General features: G+C 37.9%; 1 protein-coding gene across 6 annotated transcripts in view; it reads right to left on the bottom strand.

Annotated features, from left to right (window-relative positions):
• Positions 1-21,111, bottom strand: part of SPATA6 (spermatogenesis associated 6) — a 192,427-nt gene that overhangs the window by 31,918 nt on the left and 139,398 nt on the right. For 5 of the 6 annotated variants that reach the window (XM_033226459.1, XM_033226460.1, XM_033226457.1 and 2 more), the window contains one exon: positions 4,874-4,974. In XM_033226459.1, coding sequence (XP_033082350.1) covers positions 4,874-4,974 — 101 coding nt within the window. Of the gene's footprint in view, positions 1-1,997; positions 3,062-4,873; positions 4,975-21,111 lie in introns of those variants that run through there. The other variant, XM_033226458.1, reaches the window with a different exon arrangement.

Raw genomic sequence — 21,111 nt, 5'->3', positions numbered from 1 at the left:
AGGCATAATAGAAGAGATAATATTCTAAACACAAATTTAAAATTATTTTTATCTTTATTTTTCTTATTTTGTTGCCAACTCCCATTTACATGAATCATCACTTCAGGCCTGGTCATTAAAATTTGGGCTAATGCTGAAATACAATAGTGATGTGAGAAACACACAACCATACAGAGAATTTTAAATCTCCTGAAAACAGAAGAAATTTGGAATAAATGTAGAAGGGACTAAAAGGAAGAAGAAGCATCCTCTAGGGCCCTAGGAATTGGCAGGGCTATCATAACAAACGTCTAAAATGTATTAGAAGCCACACAATATAAAAGCAAGAAGGAAATCTTACGGGTAGTTGATTCCTTCCCTACTCAGCTCCCCAAACCAAAGATGTTGGAAATAAGGGGTCATTTATTCAGTTCTTGATAAGAAATTTCTTTCAAACAAGTTTCAACTTAAAGGTGATAGAAGACGTGAGACAACTATCATAGATAAGCTGACACCTGGAAGATAACAGAGCAAACTATATTTTCCCACTCTGCAATTCCTGTAGAAAAACACTGAATACCTGCTAGACCTCATGGCTGAAAACCTCAATGTGTATATAGACTTTAAAAAAAGTATTGAGTGATGAGCATAATTTTTCTTGAGGAAAACCACAAAGAAATAACTTATATCTCTTTATTCATGTTCTCTATTTGATGATTCATTGTCATACTTCAATTTTTTAACACGTTTTCCTTTAGCTTTGAATGTAGCTGCTTTGAAGTGTGCTGAATCTAACATCTCAAATTCCTCAGAGACAGTTTCCAGTAATTCATTGTTCACATATATGGGTCATACTTTCTTCTTTCTTTACATATCTCAAAGTTTTTGTAGAAAACAATGTTTTAGATCTAGTTGAGACTGCAGAAACTCTGGATTCTTTTCAATTCTTTGTTCAATGATTTGCCTGGACTGATATTGTGAACTGTTTCTTCACACTGCCCAGCTTCTTATGTCTGTTTCTTTATTTTTTTAATTGTTGCTATTTTATTTTATAGGTTTAGGGGATGCAAGGACAGTTTTGTTACATGGATATATTACATAATGGTGAATCAGGGCTTTTAGCTTTTAGTGTACTCATGGTTCAATAGTGAACGCTAACCAACAGGTATTTTTTCAACCCCATCTCACCTTTTAGAATCTCCAGTGTTTATTATACCTCTCTGTATGTCCATGTGTACCCATTGTTTAGCTCTTATTTGCAATGAGAACATGCGGTGCTTGTCTTGGCTTCTCAGGGGCTACCCCGGAGTTAGCATAGCTTAGTGGCCAGCAAATGACTAGTGAGAGCCAGTAAACCTATAAGGCTTCCATATTTTGCCAATGGATCTATATGTGGCTTTGGTAGTATATTCAAAGTTTATCTAGTTTACAAGTCTGCCCTGCATTTTACTTTCTGCCTTCACAAGGCTTCACATTCAATCATAAATTAGTGGCCTTCACCAATATCTCTCATGCATATGTATAGCCTTATGCATAAACACAAACTTCTAGCCAACCAGGAATAAGTAGAATTTGATATCAAGGCCAGCCAACTGTGGCTATCTTCTCTCGGATCTTTACTGTCTGCCCCAACCAGTATTAAAACTTCAGGCCTCGGCCGGGCGCGGTGGCTCAAGCCTGTAATCCCAGCACTTTGGGAGGCCGAGACGGGTGGATCACGAGGTCAGGAGATCGAGACCATCCTGGCTAACACGGTGAAACCCCGTCTCTACTAAAAAATTCAAAAAAAAAAAATAGCCGGGCGAGGTGGCGGGCGCCTGTAGTCCCAGCTACTCGGGAGGCTGAGGCAGGAGAATGGCGTGAACCCGGGAGGCGGAGCTTACAGTGAGCCGAGATCCGGCCACTGCAGTTCAGCCTGGGCGACAGAGCGAGACTCCATCTCAAAAAAAAAAAAAAAAAAACTTCAGGCCTCCTCTGCTTGTTTGCCAAGTAGTACTAAAACTTCAGTCCTCCCTTCCTTGTTTGCCAACAAACCATTATTGTTTCTCTTAATGGAATTTCCCATGCTCTGCTCCATATAGTTAGTTATTTCTGGGAGCAGAGCTGCCAGTATTGCAACATGACTTTCCTAGTAGAACTTTTGTGACATGGAGCTAGGGAGTGGTAGGTGGGGATGGAACCTCCAGGTTATAATGTCACAGGCTCTAACTGTTCTGATATTCAGTAAATTTTTCAAGTTAACTTTGAAATTGATACATAATATTTGTACATATTCCTAAGATACGTATGATATTTTGATGCATGCATACAATGTGTAGTGAATCAAATCATAGTAATTGGGATATCACCTCAAACATTTATCCCTTTTTTGTATTGGAAACATTCCAAATCTTTCTTCTAGCTATTTTGAAATATACAACAAATTTCTGTTAACTATGGTCACCCTACTGGGCTATCAAACTCTAGAACTTATCCTTTCTTCATAACTGTATTTTTTCTACTCATTAACCAATCTCTCTTCACCCTCTATTTCCTCCTCCCCTTCCCAGTCCCTAGTAATCACTATTCTACTCTCCACCTCCATGAGATCATCTTTTTCAGCTGCCACATATGAGTGAGAACATCCAATATTTGTCTGTGCCTGGCTTATTTCACTTAACATGATGTCCTCTAGTTCCACCCATGTTGTTGCTAATGAAAATATTTCATTTTTTTAAATAGTTGAATAATATTCCATTGTGTCTATTTCCCACATTTGCTTTACCCGTTCATCCACTGATGGGCACTTAGGTTGATTTCATAGCTTTGTTATTGTGAATAATGCTACAATAAATATGGGACTGCTGGTATTTCTTCAATATGCTGATTTTCTTTCTTTTAGGTAATATAACCAGAAGATTTTCTTGATAAATGCTTCTCAATTTGTTATATGCTTTTGATCAATTCCAGGAGTTCTTAAATTGTTGTTTTTGACAGTTCTGTTCAGTTTGTTTCTTTGGGGGAAAAGGATTTGCCGAGCTCCTCGCTCAATCATTCCAGAGATTCATGCAAACTTCTTCATGATGCCTGTGTCAAACGGCATCTGTAGAGGGTTGATAGTTAAGTCAAGACTGCAAACTCTCTCTTGACTTCTGCTGACAGAAACCTCAGGGCTGGCAAGGAGGTGATTACTTTGAGTGTAGTTCCTCTAATCTTTGACATGGGAAGCAGAACAGGAGGACTTCTTGGCTTAGTACATAATATTACTTGAGGATAAAACTAAAATAATATCCTAATCATTTCAATAGCTTCTGGAGCTAATATCAAAGATACTTTTCTCAAAGTCTTGAAGGACTGACCACTTCATCCGATTGATTCAAGTGTATATATCAGAGAAGCAGCAACGATTATAAAGTGACCTCAAAAATGTGTAAGCAGAACTTTTCTGACACTCTGCTTAACTCTCATTTGAGAGGTACCAAATTGTTCAGGGTGATCAAAAGCTTAATCAATAACACTGGTTGGTGAGCTGAAAAAGGAACCAATATTGGGGTTTACGGCAAACTTTAAATTGACAGCAGCACTTCTGAAAATGTAGTATTTATCTACCTATGTTAGAATTACCCATGACATCCCATTTTTAATTTTATTGTATTTATTTTGTAGAGACAGGGTCTTGCTCTGTTGCCCAGGTTATTCTCAAACTCTTGGCCTCAAGTGATTCTCCCACGGGGGCCTCCCAAAGCACTGGGATTACAGGCATGAGCCATTGCACCTGGCCTCATGATATCTCTTAAAATACAGATTTCCATGTGTTACTTATATATAAGAACCAGCATCTATCGGGGTAAAAAGTGGAAATCTATATTTTTAACAAACAACTTAGATAATTTGAAAATGAGGCTCTTTCCTGTATCAACTCCTCTCACTTCTTGCCCAAATTAAAATTAATTATATGGGTTAAGCACCCAAAATCAGGATGCTAATCCATATAACAATTTAGGGAATATGCCTTTAATGAAGAATAACAAAGGGTAAAAAATACTCTTCCTCAGGGTGTGTACCCTCTGAATCTTTCTTTTCCTCTTTGGATTGCTTCACCTTCAAATTTACCTATAATAAACTATTTACTTTAAAGAGAGGCCCAAGTTGCTCCTTGCTTGGGAGGCAATAACTCTGAGAAAGGAAATCACACTCCCACTTATACTCTGTGTAAGGGGCATAAGGAGTCCTCACATGTTCATAGATGGTCTAGCCTAGCTTACCAGAGTAAAGATCAGAGATTTGAATGCAAAACCCAAGTTACCAATTAAAAAATATTCCATTCTTTGAAGCTTTGTTTGTTCCTCAGGAATCTCAGGAAGGTGAAAGCTACATATTACAGTAACTAGTGGTATAGCATCCAAGAATTCAAAGAACCTTTGGCTGTATAAATCCAAAATTCACAGTTTTTAATACTGCATTAAATTTATGTCAGTTGACACAGAGTTGTCAAAAATCGTGATGAAATTTGCTCATGTAAACTTGTACAAATGTTATTATTAACATTTCTCAAATTTTAGATGAGAACAGAATTTGCTCTTACAGAATTTGATCTCAAATTATTAAAAAAGGTTGGCTCATGGTTTAAAATTATAAGAACTGTTTTTTATATTAGAATAAATACATTCTGAAGTATGTGAGTTTTCAGGGCAGACAAATTTTAAGTAGGATGAAAGGCATCACCAATAATTGACTATATTTGTTTTTACACATAAGTTCCAGTAATGCAAACATATTAAAATTTTAATAGGAATTTACAGTTAAAAATAAATACTAATTATCCTTTTGAGTCTAAATTTCCCACAAATTCAGATTATAGAACAGTTGTTTTTATAGGAACTCTGAGAAGGATATACATATATTTCATTCATACCTATACTCGGGGTCACTGTCATAGGCAGAGTCTCTATATAAAAGACTTCTTTTCAGTTCCAGTTCATCATCTTTCTCCAGGTCTCTCTGGTCTCTCTCATCCTGAAAAATTTTAAAGATTGCCATTAACTCACTGTCTCATTGTCCCCCAAATGATGCTTATGTTTCTTCAGAAAATGCTCTTCCCCTCCCCTCATAAATTTTAATTTATAAGAAACGGAATTAAATGCTAGTGTTTCTTTGGGGAAAAAAAAGGTTAAGTGAGGATTTACTATCCTTTTCAATAAAACTATACAGTTTTATTATAGTTTTTGCCAATATTGCTTATCAATATTAGGTATTAGGTATCAAGTAGATACCTCTTGAATCCATAAAAATAGAGGAATGACTCCTGTGTCATGATATGTAAATTAATATTATCTTATACATTGTTATATGAACTCAAGAGATTGTACCTGCATTCTGAGGAATAAGTATTTGAGAAAATTATGTAGATACAAGCATTCTAACATGCACCTATGACTTACAAAGGAAATGGCTTAGACTTATTAATCAAAAGCCAAAATGCAATAACAATCCAGAAAAGGCAAAAATGAAAGGCAAGGTAACTGGAATGAAAATATATGGTTACCCCCACCTTGTATGGGCAGCCTGTTCTTAATTTCTAATAGACACATATAAGGACATAAGAAGTAGTATTCTGAAGAGATGGCTTCGTTAACTATAACATTCACAGTTAAGTTCATGTGTGGTAATGGTATATAATTTAATACCAAATACCTTTCTCAACTACTAGCGAATATCCTTGTATTCCTTAGTCAAACAAGAAGAGAAACAAACAGAACTGATAATAAAGTAAACTAGTAAGCACAAATAAGGATTAGTATTAGTAAGGGGTTCATTCACTTGATGTAAGAAATCAGCTGAATGCACATTGTGAAGAAAAATGATTTTAAAAATTGCTGATGGTATGAAACTAGGAAGACAGCATTATGTGTAAACATGTGTGCAATAAATAATAGAGCTTGTTTAAAAATCACAGAAAATGTGCATACAAATTTAGAATTGTTATAGTTTCTTGGTTTTATCATTATGAAGTAACCTTTATTTCTATAACTACTTTTTTTTCCCTTAACTTCTTTTGGTCTACTATTCATATAGAGACAACCACTTTCTTTTAGTTAGTGCTTTAACGATATATATTTGTCCTTTTATTTTCAGCCATTCTTTATTATTAGATCTTTTTCTTGAATGGCATATTACTGGATATTCCTTATTTTTACCTATTCTGAGAAGTCAATGAAGTGCAGCATTTAGTCTATTATCAAAGAAAATGTAATTTCCTGTAGTGAGTGTGAAAGACTTGGCAAAGAAATGAAATAAAAAGGATAGCTGTCTTAAAGGAGTAAAAATACAACTACTAAAACTATTCCTGTAGAGTGTTGATGCCTATCTAGATCAAGGATATCATATAGGGGAATTCAGACCTGAGAAACAAAAAGGAATAGATTAGCTTAAAGGTTATTCCTTTCAAATTTTCAGACTATATTTTGTGATATTTTATAAATATATAATACATATAAATACAATTATATATAATATATATATACATAGTTAATAGCTTATAATTAAGTGTGACCCTTGTTGCCTCCTTGTGTTTGAATAACTTGCCCTTTGAAAAAATAATCTATACAAGGACTCTTACAAAAGATGGGTCCTTGTATAGATTATTTTTTCAAAGGGCAAGTTATTCAAACACAAGGAGGCAACAAGGATCACACTTTATTATGAGCTAATAACTATGTTTTGATCTTTCTTGCTTTGTTGCATATCTTGTAATTTTATGTTGACATCTGGAAATTTTCAGTAATATGTTGTGACATATCTGGAATGAATATTTCCTTATTTATCTTCTGTCTGTCCTGTCCACTGGTGAATGTGGGATACTGAGGTCTCTATTATATTGCATATCTATTTCTTCTTTCTATTCCATCAGTTTTTCCTTATATTTTTGGGATCTTTTTTAGGTGCATACATATTTGTAATGGTCATATCTTCCTGATGGTTTGGCCCTGTTGCCATTATAAAATATTTTTATTTGTCTTTAGTATGAAATTTAGTAAGAAAAAATTCTCTTAAAGTCTATTTGTCCAATATTTGTGTAGCCACTGCAATTCTCTTACACTGTTGAATGGTATGCTTTTGTTTCCTTTTACATTCAACTTATTTGTGCCTTTGAATCTAAAGTGCATCTCTTGTAGACAGAGTATAGTTGAACCATGATTTTTTTTTTTTTTGAGACGGAGTCTCGCTCTGTCGCCCGGGCTGGAGTACAGTGGCTGGATCTCAGCTCACTGCAAGTTCCGCCTCCTGGGTTTATGCCATTCTCCTGCCTCAGCCTCCGGAGTAGTTGGGACTACAGGCGCCCGCCACCTCGCCCGGCTAATTTTTTTGTATTTTTAGTAGAGATGGGGTTTCACCGTGTTAGCCAGGATGGTCTCGATCTCCTGACCTTGTGATCCGCCCGTCTCGGCCTCCCAAAGTGCTGGGATTACAGGCTTGAGCCACCACGCCCGGCCTGAACCATGATTTTTATCCAGTCTCCAAAATTCCACCTCCTAATAGGAGTGTTTAATTTTTAAAATATCATGAACTACCTATAGGTATGTTTACAAAAAGATTTACATTTGCCATTTTGTTATTTTCTACGTCTTTTTTCACTTCTCCATTGTTGCCTTCTTTTGTGTTCGATATTTTCCAGGGTTTATTTTTAATTCCCTATACACTGTATTTTTGAGACATTTTCTTAGTAGTTTCCATGATGATTACATATAACATCTTAATACAGAAGAATCTAAGTTTAGATGATAGCAACTTAATTTCAATGGGATATGGAAACTTTGCTCTTACATGTTTACAATCTCTCCCCTTTTCTTTTAATTGCTATTTTTACACAAATTACATCTTTATATAATATGCTCCAACCAACATATATTTATAATTATTGTTTTGTGAGGTCATCTCTTAAATCAGATAGAAGAACTAAAGAGTTACTGGCAAAAACTGTATTTTGCCTATCTTTTATATTTACCTAGTTACCATTATCATCGCTCTTTATTTCTTCATGTGAATCTATACTACTGCCTAGTGTCCTTTCACTTCATCCTGAAGGGCTCCTTTTAGTATTTCTTGTAGTGCAAATCTGCTAGTGATAAACCTGGTGTTATTTGAGAATGTTAATTTATTTTATATTTTTGAAAGACAGTTTTGCTGGATATTCATGGTTGAGAGTTCTTTTCAGTACACTGAATACATCATTACACTGCCTTTTGGACTTCATAGTTTCTGATTTAAACCAGTTTTAAATCTTACTGGAAAATACATTTATGTGATGAATCCCTTCTCCCTTGCTGCTTTTAAGATTCTCTTTTTGTCTTTGGCTTTTTTCAAAACACCTTTTTTCTAGAGACAGAGTCTAACTCTGTCACCAGGCTGAAATGCAGTGGCGAAATCATAGCTAAGCTCACTGTAGCCTTGAACTCCTGGGCTCAAGTGACTCTCCCGTTTCAACCTTCTGAGTATTAGGGATTACAGGTACTTGCCATGATGTCCGGCTTATCTTTGGCTTCAGACTTATGGTTTATAATGAGCCTCAAGTGTGGATCTATTTGAGTTTATCTTACTTAAGAGTTTATTGAGCTCCTTAGATAATAATTTTCTTCAATTTGGCAAGGACCATTATTTCTCCAAATATTCCTTCTGTCCTTTCCTTTCTTTTTCTGGAATTCTTATTACAGGTATGTTGGCATGCTTAATGGTATCCCACAAATCCATATGTGTTCATTATTTTTATTCTTCTTTCTGTTCCTCACACTGAATTATCTCATTTGACTTGTTTTCAAGTCCAGTAATATTGTCTTCTGCCTGCTCGTAGGGTGCTAAGGAGTCCTTCTAACAAATTTTTCATTTCTGAATATGTACTTGTCAACTTCAGAATTTTTATTTGGTTATTTAAAAAATAGCATATAACTCTTGATTGAAATTTTATATTTTATGAGACATAATTCTAACACTTTATTTCTTTATGAATGCTTTCTTTTGGTTCTTTGAATAAATATATTTAACATAACTGATTTACGGTCTTTGTCTAGTGAGTTCAATGTGTAGGATCCTCAAGGACAGTTTCTATTCATTGCATTTTTTCTCCATTTCTGCTGTTTATTGTTGTTTATTCTAGTTCTTAGTTTAGTGATTTTCTGACTTAGTTCTGCAAAGTCAACATTCCTTTCTGTGGTTGATCACTGGTATCTCTATTCTGTTAGCTGAGTTATCAAGTCATTGGACAGACATTTCTATAAATGCTCAGAACCACTAAGTCTTCCAGTGTTTGCTGAGCAGCTCTGCATGTTGGGAGTACACTTCCAACACTTAGCCTAAGCCTTAACTTCTTGTTTATTCAGAGCCTTAAGGTAGGTTGGAACTGAAAGCTTTGGACCTTCTTGTCTTTTCTGACCAAGTACATAGCGCCTTAGACATTTGGGTTGATTCCAAGTCTTTGCTATTGTGAATAGTGCCGCAATAAACATACGTGTGCATGTGTCTTTCTAGCAGCATGATTTATGATCCTTTGGGTATATACCCAGTAATGGGATGGCTGGGTCATATGGTACATCTAGTTCTAGATCCTTGAGGAATCGCCATACTGTTTTCCATAATGGTTGAACTAGTTTACAATCCCACCAACAGTATAAAAGTGTTCCTATTTCTCCACATCCTCTCCAGCACCTGTTGTTTCCTGGCTTTTTAATGATTGCCATTCTAACAGGTGTGAGATGGTATCTCATGGTGGTTTTGATTTGCATTTCTCTGATGGCCAGTGATGATGAGCATTTTTTCATGTGTCTGTTGGCTGAATGAATGTCTTCTTTTGAGAAATGTCTGTTCATAGCCTTTGCCCACTTTTTGATGGGGTTGTTTGTTTTTGTAAATTTGTTTGAGTTCTTTGTAGGTTCTGGATATTAGCCCTTTGTCAGATGAGTAGATTGCAAAATTTTCTCCCATTCTGTAGGTTGCCTGTTCACTTTGATGGTAGTTTCTTTTGCTGTGCAGAAGCTGTTTAGTTTAATTAGATCCCATTTGTCAATTTTGGCTTTTGCTGCCATTGCTTTTGGTGTTTTAGACATGAAGTCCTTGCCCATGCCTATGTCCTGAATGGTACTACCTAGGTTTTCTTCTAGGGTTTTTATGGTATTAGGTCTAACATTTAAGTCTCTAATCCATCTTGAATTAATTTTCGTATAAGGAGTAAGGAAAGGATCCAGTTTCAGCTTTCTACTTATGGCTAGCCAATTTTCCCAGCACCATTTATTGAACAGGGAATCCTTTCCCCATTTCTTGTTTCTCTCAGGTTTGTCAAAGATCAGATGGCTGTAGATGTGTGGTATTATTTCTGAGGATGCTGTTCTGTTCCATTGGTCTATATCTCTGTTTTGGTACCAGTACCATGCTGTTTTGGTTACTGTAGCCTTGTAGTATAGTTTGAAGTCAGGTAGCGTGATGCCTCCAGCTTTGTTCTTTTGACTTAAGATTGTCTTGGCAATGCGGGCTCTTTTTTGGTTCCATATGAACTTTAAAGCAGTTTTTTCCAATTCTGTGAAGAAACTCATTGGTAGCTTGATGGGGATGGCATTGAATCTATAAATTACCTTGGGCAGTATGGCCATTTTCACGATATTGATTCTTCCTCTCCATGAGCATGGTATGTTCTTCCATTTGTTTGTGTCCTCTTTTATTTCACTGAGCAGTGGTTTGTAGTTCTCCTTGAAGAGGTCCTTTACATCCCTTGTAAGTTGGATTCCTAGGTATTTTATTCTCTTTGAAGCAATTGTGAATGGAAGTTCATTCATGATTTGGCTCTCTGTTTGTTTGTTATTGGTGTATAAGAATGCTTGTGATTTTTGCACATTAATTTTGTCTCCTGAGACTTTGCTGAAGTTGCTTATCAGCTTAAGGAGATTTTGGGCTGAGACAATGGGGTTTTCTAAATATACAATCATGTCATCTGCAAACAGGGACAATTTGACTTCTTTTCCTAACTGAATACCCTTGATTTCTTTCTCTTGCCTGATTGCCCTAGCCAGAACTTCCAACACTATGTTGAATAGGAGTGGTGAGAGAGGGCATCCCTGTCTTGTGCCAGTTTTCAAAGGGAATTTTTCCAGTTTTTGCCCATTCAGTATGATATTAGCTGTGGGTTTGTCATAAATAGCTCTTATTATTTTGAGGTACGTTCCATCAACACCGAATTTATTGAGCGCTTTTAGCATGAAGGGCTGTTGAATTTTGTCAAAGGCCTTTTCTGCATCTATTGAGATAACCATGTGGTTCTTGTCTTTGGTTCTGTTTATATGCTGGATTACGTTTATTGGTTTGCGAATGTTGAACCAGCCTTGCATCCCAGGGATGAAGCCCACTTGATCATGGTGGATAAGCTTTTTGATGTGCTGCTGAATCCTGTTTGCCAGTATTTTATTAAAGATTTTTGCGTCAATGTTCATCAGGGATATTGGTCTAAAATTCTCTTTTTTTGTTGTGTCTCTGCCAGGCTTTGGTATCAGATGATGTTGGCCTCATAAAATGAGTTAGGGAGGACTCCTTCTTTTTCTATTGATTGCAATAGTTTCAGAAGGAATGGTACCAGCTCCTCCTTGTACCTCTGGTAGAATTCAGCTGTGAATCCATCTGGTCCTGGACTTTTTTTGGTTGGTAGGCTATTAATTATTGCCTCAATTTCAGAGCCTGCTATTGGTCTATTCAGGGATTCAACTTCTTCCTGGCTTAGTCTTGGGAGAGTGTAAGTGTCCAGGAAATTATCCATTTCTTCTAGATTTTCTAGTTGATTTGCATAGAGGTGTTGATAGTATTCTCTGATGGTAGTTTGTATTTCTGTGGGGTCGGTGGTGATAGCCCCTTTATCATTTTTTATTGCGTCTATTTGATTCTTCTCTCTTTTCTTCTTTATTAGCCTTGCTAGTGGTCTGTCAATTTTGTTGATCTTTTCAAAAAACCAACTCCTGGATTCATTGATTTTTTGGAGGGTTTTTTGTGTCTCTATCTCCTTCAGTTCTGCTCTGATGTTAGTTATTTCTTGCCTTCTGCTAGCTTTTGAATGTGTTTGCTCTTGCTTCTCTAGTTCTTTTACTTGTGATGTTACAGTGTCAATTTTAGATCTTTCCAGCTTTCTCTTGTGGGCATTTAGTGCTATAATTTCCCTCTACACACTGCTTTAAATGTGTCCCAGAGATTCTGGTATGTTGTATCTTTGTTCTCATTGGTTTCAAAGAACATCTTTATTTCTGCCTTCATTTCGTTATGTACCCAGTAGTCATTCAGGAGCAGGTTGTTCAGTTTCCATGTAGTTGAGCGGTTTTGATTCAGTTTCTTAGTCCTGAGTTCTAGTTTGATTGCACTGTGGTCTGAGAGACAGTTTGTTATAATTTCTGTTCTTTTACATTTGCTGAGGAGTGCTTTACTTCCAATTATGTGGTCAATTTTGGAATAAGTGTGATGTGGTGCTGAGAAGAATGTATATTCTGTTGATTTGGGGTGGAGAGTTCTATAGATGTCTATTAGGTCTGCTTGCTGCAGAGATGAGTTCAATTCCTGGATATCCTTGTTAACTTTCTGTCTCGTTGATCTGTCTAATGTTGACAGTGGGGTGTTGAAGTCTCCCATTATTATTGTATGGGAGTCTAAGTCTTTTTGTAAGTATCTAAGGACTTGCTTTATGAATCTGGGTGCTCCTGTATTGGGTGCATATATATTTAGGAGAGTTAACTCTTCCTGTTGAATTGATCCCTTTACCATTATGTAATGGCCTTCTTTGTCTCTTTTGATCTTTGATGGTTTAAAGTCTGTTTTATCAGAGACTAGGATTGCAACCCTTGCTTTTTTTTGTTCTCCATTTGCTTGGTAGATCTTCCTCCATCCTTTATTTTGAGCCTATGTATGTCTCTGCATGTGAGATGGGTCTCCTGAATACAGCAGACTGATGGGTCTTGACTCTTTATCCAGTTTGCCAGTCTGTGTCTTTTAATTGGAGCATTTAGTCCATTGACATTTAAGGTTAATATTGTTATGTGTGAACTTGATCCTGCCATTATGATATTAACTGGTCATATTGCTCGTTAGTTGATGCAGTTTCTTCCTAGCCTCGATGGTCTTTACATTTTGGCATGTTTTTGCAATGGCTGGTACTTACTGTTCCTTTCCATGTTTAGTGCTTCCTTCAGGGTCTCTTGTAAGGCAGGCCTGGTGGTGACAAAATCTCTAAGCATTTGCTTATCTGTAAAGGATTTTATTTCTCCTTCACTTATGAAACTTAGTTTGGCTGGATATGAAATTCTGGGTTTAAAATTCTTTTCTTTAAGAATGTTGAATATTGGCCCCCACTCTCTTCTGGCTTGTAGAGTTTCTGCCGAGAGATCTGCTGTTAGTCTGATGGGCTTCCCTTTGTGGGTAACCCAACCTTTCTCTCTGGCTGCCCTCAAGATTCTTTCCTTCATTTCAACTTTGGTGAATCTGGCAATTATGTGTCTTGGAGTTGCTCTTCTGGAGGAGTATCTTTGTGGTGTTCTCTGTATTTCCTGAATTTGAATATTGGCCTGCCCTACTAGGTTGGGGAAGTTCTCCTGGATGATATCCTGAAGAGTGTTTTCCAACTTGGTTCCATTTTCCCCCTCACTTTCAGGCACCGCAATCAGACGTAGATTTGGTCTTTTTACATAATCCCATACTTCTTGCAGGCTTTGTTCATTTCTTTTTCTTCTTTTTTCTTTTGGTTTCTCTTCTCACTTCATTTCATTCATTTGATCCTCAATCGCTGATACTCTTTCTTCCAGTTGATCGAGTTGGTTAGTGAAGCTTGTGCATTTGTCACTTATTTCTCGTGTCATGGTTATCATCTCTGTCATTTCGTTTATGACCTCTGCATTAATTATTCTAGCTATCAATTCTTCCACTCTTTTTCAAGATTTTTAGTTTCTTTGCGCTGGGTACGTAATTCCTCCTTTAGCTCTGAGAAGTTTGATGGACTGAAGCCTTCTTCTCTCATCTCGTCAAAGTCATTCTCCGTCCAGCTTTGATCTGTTGCTGGCGATGAGCTGCGCTCCTTTGCAGGGGGAGATGCGCTCTTATTTTTTGAATTTCCAGCTTTTCTGCCCTGATTTTTCCCCATCTTTGTGGTTTTATCTGCCTCTGGTCTTTGATCATGGTGATGTACTGATGGGATTTTGGTGTAGGTGTCCTTCCTGTTTGATAGTTTTCCTTCTAACAGTCAGGACCCTCAGCTGTAGGTCTGTTGGAGATTGCTTGAGGTCCACTCCAGACCCTGTTTGCCTGGGTATCAGCAGCAGAGGCTGCAGAAGATAGAATACTGCTGAACAGTGAGTGTACCTGTCTGATTCTTGCTTTAGAAGCTTCCTCTCAGGGGTGTACTCCACCGTGTGAGGTGTGGGGTGTCAGTCTGCCCCTAGTGGGGGATGTCTCCCAGTTAGGCTACTCAGGGGTCAGGGACCCACTTGAGCATGCAGTCTGTCCCTTCTCAGATCTCAACCTCCGTGTTGGGAGATCCACTGCTCTCTTCAAAGCTGTCAGACAGAGTTGTTTGCATCTGCAGAGGTTTCTGCTGCTTTTTTTGTTGTTGTTGTTGTTGTTGTTTAGCTGTGCCCTGTCCCCAGAGGTGGAGTCTACAGAGACAGGCAGGCTTCCTTGAGCTGCTGTGAGCTCCACCCAGTTCGAGCTTCCCAGCAGCTTTGTTTACCTACTTAAGCCTCAGCAATGGCGGGTGCCCCTCCCCAGCCTCGCTGCTGTCTTGCAGTTAGATCGCAGACTGCTGTGCTAGCAATGAGGGAGGCTCCGTGGCCGTGGGACCCTCCCGGCCAGGTATGGAATATAATCTTCTGGTGTGCCTGTTTGCTTAAAGTGCAGTATTGGGGTGGGAGTTACCCGATTTTCCAGGTGTTGTGTGTCTCAGTTCCCCTGGCTAGGAAAAGGGATTCCCTTCCCCCTTGTGCTTCCCAGGTGAGGCGATGCCTCACCCTGCTTCAGCTCTCGCTGGTCGGGCTGCAGCAGCTGACCAGCACCGATTGTCCGGCACTCCCTAGTGAGATGAACCCAGTACCTCAGTTGAAAATGTAGAAATCACCGGTCTTCTGGGTCACTCGCGCTTGGAGTTGGAGACTGGAGCTGTTCCTATTTGGCCATCTTGCTCCGCTCCCCTTCCCAAAAATTTAAGAGGAAGAACAACTCACGAAGTCATTCTATAAGGTCATTATTCCTTTGATACCAAAAGCAAAGATAACACAAGAAAAAAAAACCCTGAATACCAATAAATTTTATGAATATGGATGCAGAATTTCTTAGTAAAATACTCGCAAGCCAAATCCAGCAAGACATAAAAAGGATTATACACCATAACCACATTATCCAAACAACGCAAGGTTGACTCATATAAAATTAAATCAATGTAATAAGTCATATTAATAATAATATTAATAATATTAATATATTAATAAGTTATATTGGATCCTGTCCAAAATGATAGGATCATCTCAATAGATGCAGGGAAAGTATGTGACAAACACCAACAACACTCAAAAAACTAGGAGTAGAAGGAACTTCCTCAAGATGATAAACGCCATCTATAAAAAACATATAGCTAATAGCATACTTATTTGTAAAGGAGTGAAATCTTCCCCTTAAGATCAGGAATAAAACAAGGATGGGCGCTCTCCCCACTTCTATTCAGCAATATATTGGAGGTACTATCCAGGACAATTAGCCAAGAATATGATATAAAAGAAATCGAGATCAGAAAGGAAATAAAAACATTTCTATTTGCAGATGATTCTGTATTTTAAAAATTCCACATATACACACAAAATAACTATTAAAGCTAATAAAATAAGTTCAGCAAGATTGCAGGACACCCTTCCATCACAGAACTTTGAAATCCTATTCACTGCAGAGCCCTGTTGACCCTTCACCCCTGCTCTAGCACCTCCAGACTAACACACCTGGGGATTGTGTACAGGCACTGCTCAAGCCCATGTGGAATTAACACATGAAAATGCACTGTATTCCTAAACACTATCAATAAACAATCTGAAAATAAAATTAAGGAAACAATATCATGTACAATAGGATCAAAAATAACAAAATACTTAGGAGTAAACTTGATTTTTAAAAAGCTTAAAATGAATACTGAACTACAAAACATATTTAATAAAAGATGACCTAAATAAATTTTTAAAGTGCTATCTTCACAGATCAAAAGATATTTAAACAATTATTATTAAGAAAGCAATATTCTCCAAAACGATCTAGAGAGCCAATACAATTCCTATACAATTCCAGCCACAGTTTTCATGCAAAAATTGAAAAGTTGATCCTAAAATTCATACAGAAATGCAAAGGACCTAGAATAGTTATTCTTGAAAAAGAAGAAAACTTGGAAGACTAACAATTCCTGATATCAACATTTACTACAAAAGCCATTGCAATCAAAATAGTATGATAATAGCATAGGATAGACATATAGATCAATGAAACAGAATTGAGAATCCAGAAATAAACCCATACATTTATAGTCAATTGATTTTTTTTATAAAGATGCCAAGACAATTCAGTGGGGGAATGATCTTTTTAACAAATGGTGCTGGGACAACCAGATTTCCACATGAAAAAGAATTAACTTTGACTCCCTATCTCACACAAAATACAAAAATCAACTCAAAATTGATCAATGACCTAAATATAATGGCCAATACTGCAAAACTCTTAGAAAACATAGGCATAAATTTTTATGTCCCTAGACTAAGCAACAATTTCTGAGATACCCTAAGCAAAAGCAACCAAAGAAAACATAGAAAAGTTGGATTTCATCAAAATTTAAAAAACATTTACGCTTCAAAACACAGTATTAGAAAGTGGAAGACAAACCACGAATGGAAGAATATATTTGCAAACATTATCTAAGATGAGACCTGTACCCAGAATATATAAAGAGCTCTCAAAATTCAATAGTAAGGCAGATAACTATAAGCAGCTAGTGAGCGCCTCTCATGGAGAGCAATCAAAATAGCAAGGAAATACTAACACTTCAAGTAGATTGTCTAAGAGAGCACAATGAAATTCACCAGAGAAGCCATGAAAATCAAGGAAAGAAGACAGTGAAGTCAGGCAGCCCTCCAAGCAGGACTGGTGCAGAGCTAGGAAAGGTTCCCTAAAGCAGGGAAGGGATGGCTAAATAAGAGATCCTCAGTATTCTACCCTTCCATCACAGAACTTTGTAATCCTCTTCACTGAAGAGCCCTGTTGACCCTGCACCCCTGCTCCAGCACCTCCAGACTAACACGCCTGGGGATTGTGTACAGGCACTGCTCAAGCCCATGTGGAATCCCACAGGCTTGTGATCCCTGAGCATCCTGGTGCCAAATGCTGCACCCCGCCAAGAAGGAAGGCCAGGCACTTTCACATGCCCCAAAGACAGATACCACATTCACAGTATGGAGAAGAGGGCAAACAATGCACCGCACAACTTCCCACTGCTCCCTGCAGAAAAAGGCACCCCTGCCTTAGTGTGATGCCCCCAAGTGCAGCCACCCTTCCACGCCTGTGGTCTACCACTGCAGCTCAGCATTTCTCTGAAAGCCCAGTCCCCAGAGGCTGTTGATGAGTCCTTTGTCTCCTACAACGGTCACCACCACTGCTCAAATAGTCTCAAAAGGACAAATCTAAGAGATACTGGCCTTAAAGAGGAGGTAGAAAAAGAGATAGGGGTAGAACATTTATTCAAAGGGATAATAACAGAGAACTTCCAAAACTTGGATAAAGATATTGGTATTCAAGTACAAGAGGGTTATAGCACACCAAGCAGATTTAACCCAAATAAGACTACCTCAAGACATTTTATAATCCAACTGCCAAATACCAAAGATAAAGAAAAGATCCAAAAAGCAGCAAGAGAAAAACAAATAACACACAAATGAGCTCCAAAACATCTGGCAGCAAGCTGACTTCTCAGTGGAAACCTTACAGGCCAGGAGAGGGTAGCAACATATATTTGAAGTGCTGAAGGAAAACCTTTTATTGTAGAATAGTATATGTGGCAAAAAGATCTTTTGAACATTAAGGAGAAATAAAGATTTTCCCAGACAAACAAGAGCCGAGGGACTTCATCAACAGCAGACCTGTCCTATGAGAAATGCAAAAGGGAGTTCTTCAATATGAAAGAAAAGGATGTTAATGAGCAATAACAAATCATCTAAAGGTATAAAACTTACTGGTAATAGTAAGCACACAGAAAAACACAGAATATTATAACACTACCTGTGGTATATAAACTACTCATATCTTCAGTAGAAATACTAAAAGATGAACCTATCAGAAATAATAAAGACAACTTTTCAAGACATAGACAGTAAAGTAAGACAAACAAGAAACAACAAAAAGTCAAAAAGCAGGGAGATTAAAGCGTAGAGTTTTTATTTATTTTCTTTTTGCTTGTTTGTTTAAACAATCAGTGTTGGCCGGGCGCGGTGGCTCAAGCCTGTAATCCCAGCACTTTGGGAGGCCGAGACGGGCGGATCATAAGGTCAGGAGATCGAGACCATCCTGGCGAACACGGTGAAACCCCGTCTCTACTAAAAAATACACACACACACAAAAAACTAGCCGGGCGAGGTGGCGGGCGCCTGTAGTCCCAGCTACTCGGGAGGCTGAGGCAGGAGAATGGCGTGAACCCGGGAGGCGGAGCTTGCAGTGAGCTGAGATCCGGCCACTGCACTCCAGCCTGGGCGACAGAGCGAGACTCCGTCTCAAAAAAAAAAAAAAAAAAAAAAAAAGAAAGAAACAACAGAAGAACTCGGACAACCCAAAAAGTCAGAGTGCCTTCTTTTCTCCAAACCACCACACTAACTCTCCAGCAAGGGTTCTTAACTGGGCTGAGTGGCTGAAATGACAGGAATAGAATTCAGAATATGAATAGGAATGAAGATCGTCAAGATTTAGGAGACTGTTGAAACCCAAAGCAAAGAAGCTAATAATCACATAATCACAGGAGCTGACAGAAAAAATAGCCAGTATAGAGAAGAACATAACCAACCTGATACAGCAAAAAAAAAAAAACAAAAAAAAAAACTACAAACATTTCGTAATACTATCACAAGTATTAACAACAGACCAAGTGACGAAAGAATCTAAGGGCTTGAAGACTGGCTTTCTCAAATACAACAGACAAGAATAAAAAAAAGAATTGAAAAGGAATGAACAAAACCTCCTGGAAATATGGGATTATGTAAAGATGCCCAATCTGCAAGTCACTGGTATCCCTGAAAGACATAAGGAGAAAGGAAGTAACTTGGAAAACATATTTCACAGTATCATCCATGAGAACTTCCCCATCCTAGCTAGAGAGGCTGATATTCAAATTCAGGAAATGAGAAGAATTCTTGCAAGATACTTCACAAACAGATCATCCCAAGACATAACCATCTGATACTCCAAGGTTGAAATGAAAGAAAAAATGATAAAGGCAGCTAGAGAATAAATGGGAGGTCACTTACTAGGGAAACCCTATCAGACTGACAGAGAACCTCTCAACATAAACCCTACAAACCAGAAGAGATTGGGGACCTGTATTCAACATTCATAAAGAAAAAATTCCAACCATGAATTTCATATCCAGTCAAACTAAGCATCATAAATGAAGAAGAAATATGATCCTTTTCAATTTGAGCCTATACAAATGCTGAGGGAATTTGTTAACACCAGACCTGCCTTACAAGAGATCATGAAAGAAGTACAAAATATGGAAAGGAAAGACCATTACCAGGTACTACAAAAACACATGTAAGTACACACACCAGTGACACTTATAAAGCCACTACACAAACAAGTCTGCATAACAACCGGTTAACAAAATGAGAGCAGGATCAAATCCATACATATCAATAAGAAACTTGAATGTAAATGGGTTAGGTGCCCCAATTAAAAGGCACAGAGTGGCTGCCAACTGGATAAAGAAACAGGACCCAATAGTATGCTATCTTCAAGAGACCCAGCTCATACGCAATGTCATCAATAGGCTTAAAATAAAGGGATGAAGAAAAATCTACCAAACAAATGGAAAACTGAAAAAAGCAGAGTATGCTATCCTAATTTCAAACAAGAGAGTTTAAACCAACAAACATCAAAGAAGACAACGAAGGGCATTACATAATGGGTAAAGGGCTTAATTCAACAAGAAGACCTAAATTAATGTGTACCCACCACAAGTGCACCCAGATTCATAAAGCAAATTCTTAGGGAACTTCAAAGAGTCTCAGACTCCCACAGAATAATAGTGGAGACTTCAATACCCCGCTGATGTATTAGACTGATCCCTGAGTCAGAAAATTAACCAAGAGATTCAGGACCTGAACTCAACACTTGACCAAATGGATCTAATAGATAGCTACATAACTTTCCACCCAAAAGCAACAGAATATACATTCTTTTCATCGCCACATGGTACATACTGTAAGATCAGCCATGCAATCAGATGTAAGACAATCCTCAGCAAATTCAAAAACAGCAAAACCATACCAACCACACTCTTGGACCACAGTACAATAAAAATAGAAATCAAGGTCAAGAGAATCTCTCAAAACCATACAATTACATGGAAGTTAAACAACCTGCTCCAGAATAACTCGGGTTAATTATCAAATTAAGGCAGTGTGATGGTTAATGTTAAGTGCCAACTTGATTGGACCGAAGGATGCAGAGTATTGTGTCTGGATGTATCTGGGTGTTACCAGAAGTGATTAACATTTGAGTAGGTGGACTGTGAGAAGAAGACCCATCCTCAGGAAGAGTCACCAACAATGTGGGTGAGCACCATCCAATCAGCTACCAGCATGGCTAGGAAAACCAGGCAGATTAAGGTGGAAGAAGCTGATTTGCTGAGTCTTCCAGCCTTTGATCTTTCTCCCATGCTGGATGCTTCCTGCCCTCAAACATCAGACTCCAAGTTCTTTGGATTTTGGACTCTTGGATATACACCAATGGTTTGCCATGGCAACAGACTGAAGGCTGCATTGTCAGCTTCCCTACTTTGGAGACTTTGGGACTCAGAATGAGCCACTACTGGCTTCCTTGCTCCACAACTTGCAGAGAGTCCATCATGGGATACCTTTG

Source organism: Trachypithecus francoisi, unplaced genomic scaffold (assembly GCF_009764315.1).
Source record: "Trachypithecus francoisi isolate TF-2019V2 unplaced genomic scaffold, Tfra_2.0 Lachesis_group12, whole genome shotgun sequence".
NCBI lineage: Eukaryota > Metazoa > Chordata > Mammalia > Primates > Cercopithecidae > Trachypithecus > Trachypithecus francoisi.
Note: the sequence above shows the minus strand (reverse complement) of the source record. Positions and strands in the feature narration are given on the sequence as shown.